Source organism: Scyliorhinus canicula, chromosome 29 (assembly GCF_902713615.1).
Source record: "Scyliorhinus canicula chromosome 29, sScyCan1.1, whole genome shotgun sequence".
NCBI classification, from domain to species: Eukaryota; Metazoa; Chordata; class Chondrichthyes; order Carcharhiniformes; family Scyliorhinidae; genus Scyliorhinus; species Scyliorhinus canicula.
This window is the reverse complement of record NC_052174.1, coordinates 9,841,327-9,845,952: the sequence shown is the minus strand read 5'-3', so window position 1 is coordinate 9,845,952 and position 4,626 is coordinate 9,841,327. Positions and strand designations below refer to the sequence as shown.

Here is a 4,626-nt window from a genome sequence, read left to right as displayed (position 1 = left end):
TCGTGGTGGGGGGTGCGTGTGGGTGGCACGAGGGGGGTTTGAAGCGAATAATGGAGACAGTGTAGAGGATGGGACGAGTGGGAGGGAAGAGCGAGCGGGGCAGAGAATGGCACCTTCAGTGTTCACCCCCTCCCCCTCCCACGCCCAGTGTCAGCCGTGTGCACCGTCTACAATATACACGGCAACAACTCACCAAGGCTCCTTCGGCAACACCTCCCAAACCTTCCCAATCCAACGCTCCCTGCCTTTCATCACACCCTGCGATCGGCCTCCGCCGTCCTCCGCTAATTAAAGAGGAAGTTTACAACCCAACCATCAAAGGGGCTTCTTTCATTAGTCGTCCGATCAAAAGGCCTTTGGAATCTTGGATCTGAATTTTGAAGCTGGGTTATTTGAAGCTTCGTGCCAGGTGATTAACACCCCTTGAGGTATTTTCTTCAACTGAACAATAATTCATTGGTTCAGTGAAGTTGACAGTCCCGGTGGACACACCGCGTGCTCCCTCACCAAGCCCACCCGGCTGCGAATCGCGTCTCCCACCCTCTTCCCCGCCCCCCCCCCTCCCCCGCCTCCGCCACCCCGCTCAACTCCGACCCCGCTCAACTCCGACCCCGCTTCTTCTGCCGAATCCCTTCCATCTCCGCCCCCCCCCCCCCCCCCCCCCCCCCCCCCTCTGGTTGCCCACCGTCTCGGCACCGGGAAACCCCTTGGACTGCTTTCTCCGATCGGGCCGCCGCGCCCGGAGGGAGGGTCTGGTCTTCCGACCGAAATCCCCCCCCCGGCTTTACCTGCAGGTACAGGCGGAGAATTGCCATACAACATGGCCGTCGCGTGCCGTCTCAGCCTGTTAGATAGTGCCCCCCTGTAACCCCCCCCACCCCGTCGCCACCCCCGGACCACCCACCCCCCCACCATTCCCCCCCCCCCCCGCTGAATCCCCCCCCCCCCCACCGCCAGCGGAAAGACTCCCACCCCGACTGCGCCGTGACCACGGACTCTCCGGCCAATCGCCGAGCTCGATTCCGGCGCCGGAGAACCCCGCCCCCTCGTCTCCCCCCGTCCAAACCGCTCGCGCTTTCGAAGGCCTCGCTTCGTTCTCCGCCTCGGCTCCGAGAGACGATCCCGGCTTTGTTAAAGCGGCGGTCGCTCTCACGCGGGGAAGATGTCAAAGGTCCCGTTGCCGGTATTGATCTGGGGAGACGCGGGAAGGGGGGGGGGGGGGGGAGGGGGAAAACCGACAGCGCTTGAGGAAGGCGCGGACCACGTGGCCAGTCACCGTGGCGTCTTTGTGGGATCTTGCTGCGCTCGTTTCCTGCACGACAACAGAACAGCTGAAGGACTGCACCCCCTCCCCCCACTGTGCTCCCCTCCACACCCCCCCGACATCTCTGAGTGCCAGAACTTTGCATCATCTCCCCCTCAGGGGGGCGCTAGTCTTCCGGCGCACAGCGGCGCGAGCATTGCCCTCCTGAGCGAGGGAATTCTGGGAAAGGCGGCCCGGACGTTCAGCGCGAACGGACGTCAAGAACAAAATGAGGGAGGGAGGGAGGGAGAGCGGAATCTCAAGGCCCCCTTTGTTTGGGATGACCGGGAGCGGGAAGCAAAGCTGTGTTCTGTGATGGGATGTAAGCTGCCGTCAGCACTTCGCCCAGACAGAGCTCTCTCTCACACACACACACACACACACACAGCGGGAATATGAAATCAGCACTCCCACAGTCGGGTAAACAAACACACAGGCCGCACAGTGTGATCAGACGGAGGGAACAATAGAAGCAAAGCAGCCCACGAGTCACAGGATCCATCTCCTGATCTCTCTCTCTCTCACACACACACACACACACAATAGTCGCTGCACATTTGGCCTGGTTGTGTCTGGTCCGGCTCTCTCTCCGAGAGCGGCCTTAGCTCGCCCCACTCCCGGCGGCTCTGCAGATATTTCCCCCTCCAGCTCCGACCCAATCCCTCGAACGTGGTGCGTACCAGGTCTGAGACGCTGCGTATACGACCGTTCCTTTCCGACGGCAGTCACTGCAATTCAGCGTCCCTCCCGCTCTCGATCCTGTGGGAACAGTTCACCCCCATCTCTACCCGATCTCTCAACAGGTGATTAAGAAGGCGAATGGAATTTTGTCCTTCATTGCTAGAGGGATGGAGTTTAAGACTAGGGAGGTTATGTTGCAATTGTATAAGGTGTTAGTGAGGCCACACCTGGAGTATTGTGTTCAGTTTTGGTCTCCTTACCTGAGAAAGGACGTACTGGCACTGGAGGGTGTGCAGAGGAGATTCACTAGGTTAATCCCAGAGCTGAAAGGGTTGGATTACGAGGAGAGGTTGAGTAGACTGGGACTACTCGTTAGAATTTAGAAGGATGAGGGGGGATCTTATAGAAACATATAAAATTATGAAGGGAATAGATAGGATAGATGCGGGCAGGTTGTTTCCACTGGCGGGTGACAGCAGAACTAGGGGACATAGCCTCAAAATAAGGGGAAGTAGATTTAGGACTGAGTTTAGGAGGAACTTCTTCACCCAAAGGGTTGTGAATCTAAGGAATTCCTTGCCCAGTGAAGCAGTTGAGGCTCCTTCATTACATGTTTTTAAGGTAAAGATAGATAGTTTGTTGAAGAATAAAGGGATTAAGGGTTATGGTGTTCGGGCCGGAAAGTGGAGCTGAGTCCACAAAAGATCAGCCATGATCTCATTGAATGGCGGAGCAGGCTCGAGGGGCCAGATGGCCGACTCCTGCTCCTAGTTTTTATGTTCTTATCTTCTCCTCGAAGGGGAACACTCCCACGTAACCAAAATCCCTCAACCATTCTCGTAAATCTCTTCTGCAGCCAACCTGAAGCAGGCCGCCCCTTTCCTTAAGGAGCGGTTGCCAGGACTGGGCACAGTTAAGGCCGTGTTCCACACGGGGCTGATCATCCCCTCCTTCCTTCTGCACCCCATTGCCCTATTTACAAAGTCGGGCATCTCACCAGCCTTTAATCACCGCCTTCCCGACCTGTCCTGCCACTTTCAATGACTGTTTGTTATCCTGAGGCCAAACGCAGGGAGGTTCTACCCAAACTCCATCAACCGCTAGTCAAGAAAACCATGCAGTCTTGGTGTGGTAAACACCACTAGTAACACACTGCATGTATTACGGTATTGCCCATGTATTACAGGTACCACGGTAAATCCCAGCCTGCTGGCCCCTCCCAGCAGGCGGAGTATAACAGTGTGTGCTCCCCTGCGCTGCTCCCATTCTGGTCCCAGCTGCAGGAGGCACAACATCTTGTGCAATAGAGCCTCGATTGGTTCACCATTCTCGTGGTAATTGACGGTACATCAGCTGGTCCGAGGAATCGGAGGACATTCCCCGCGACTGCTTGGCGTCTGTGGGCTGGTCCATATTCAAGGCCGCGGCAGCTAACCTGGACGTGTACGCAGCCACCGTCACAGACTTCATCAGTAAGCGTGTCGAGGACCGCGTACCGAAGAAGACAATCCGGGTGTTCCCCAATCGGAAACTCTGGCTCAAACACAAAGGGTCCACTCCCTGCTGGAGCTCCCGATTGGAGGCGTTCAAGTCTGACGATCCCGACCGACACAAGAAATCCGGGTACGAGGTACGGAAAGCTATCAGGGATGAACTGAACAGGTTCTATGCCCGGCATTGAACAGTCCGCCAATACAGGCATTGTCAAATCGGGGGCGCGACCCACGGGTGGGTCGTAGGCAGGTGTTGGGAGTGTCGTGGAGCCGTCTGTCACGGCGCTCCCGATCGCGCAAATCTGCACGCGCCAGCCGCAGCAGACGATTGGCTAATATATCAATGCCGCCTGCACCCAACCACCCTGAACCACGCCCAGTATTACAGCCTCAGTGCCCTCTGATCCACTCAGAGGAAACGATCCACTCAAATACTAAGATCAAAAAATGCTTTCAGTAACAGGGATCCACTCAGTAACAGGGACCCACTCAGTAACAGGGACCCACTCAGTAACAGGGACCCACTCAGTAACAGGGACCCACTCAGTAACAGAGACCCACTCAGTAACAGGGACCCACTCAGTAACAGGGATCCACTCAGTAACAGAGACCCGCTCAGTAACAGGGACCCGCTCAGTAACAGGGACCCACTCAGTAACAGAGACCCACTCGGTAACAGGGATCCACTCAGTAACAGAGACCCACTCAGTAACAGAGACCCACTCAGTAACAGAGACCCACTCAGTAACAGGGACCCACTCAGTAACAGAGACCCACTCAGTAACAGGGACCCACTCAGTAACAGGGACCCACTCAGTAACAGGGACCCACTCAGTAACAGGGACCCACTCAGTAACAAGGACCCACTCAGTAACAGGGACCCACTCAGTAACAGGGACCCACTCAGTAACAAGGACCCACTCAGTAACAGGGACCCACTCAGTAACAGGGATCCGCTCAGTAACAGAGACCCACTCAGTAACAGGGACCCACTCAGTAACAGGGACCCCACTCAGTAACAGGGACCCACTCAGTAACAGGGACCCACTCAGTAACAGGGACCCACTCAGTAACAGGGACCCACTCAGTAACAAGGACCCACTCAGTAACAGGGACCCACTCAGTAACAGGGACCCACTCAGTAACAAG

The 4,626-nt window shown here is 56.4% G+C and overlaps 1 protein-coding gene across 1 annotated transcript in view; it reads left to right on the top strand.

The window, feature by feature from the left end:
- The window catches only part of LOC119958306 (ephrin type-B receptor 3-like), an 8,511-nt gene extending 4,846 nt beyond the window's left edge, over positions 1-3,665 (top strand). The window contains exon 3 of the mRNA XM_038786742.1: positions 3,415-3,665. Coding sequence (XP_038642670.1) covers positions 3,415-3,665 — 251 coding nt within the window. The remainder of the gene's footprint in view (positions 1-3,414) is intronic.
- Positions 3,666-4,626: the final 961 nt, after the last annotated feature.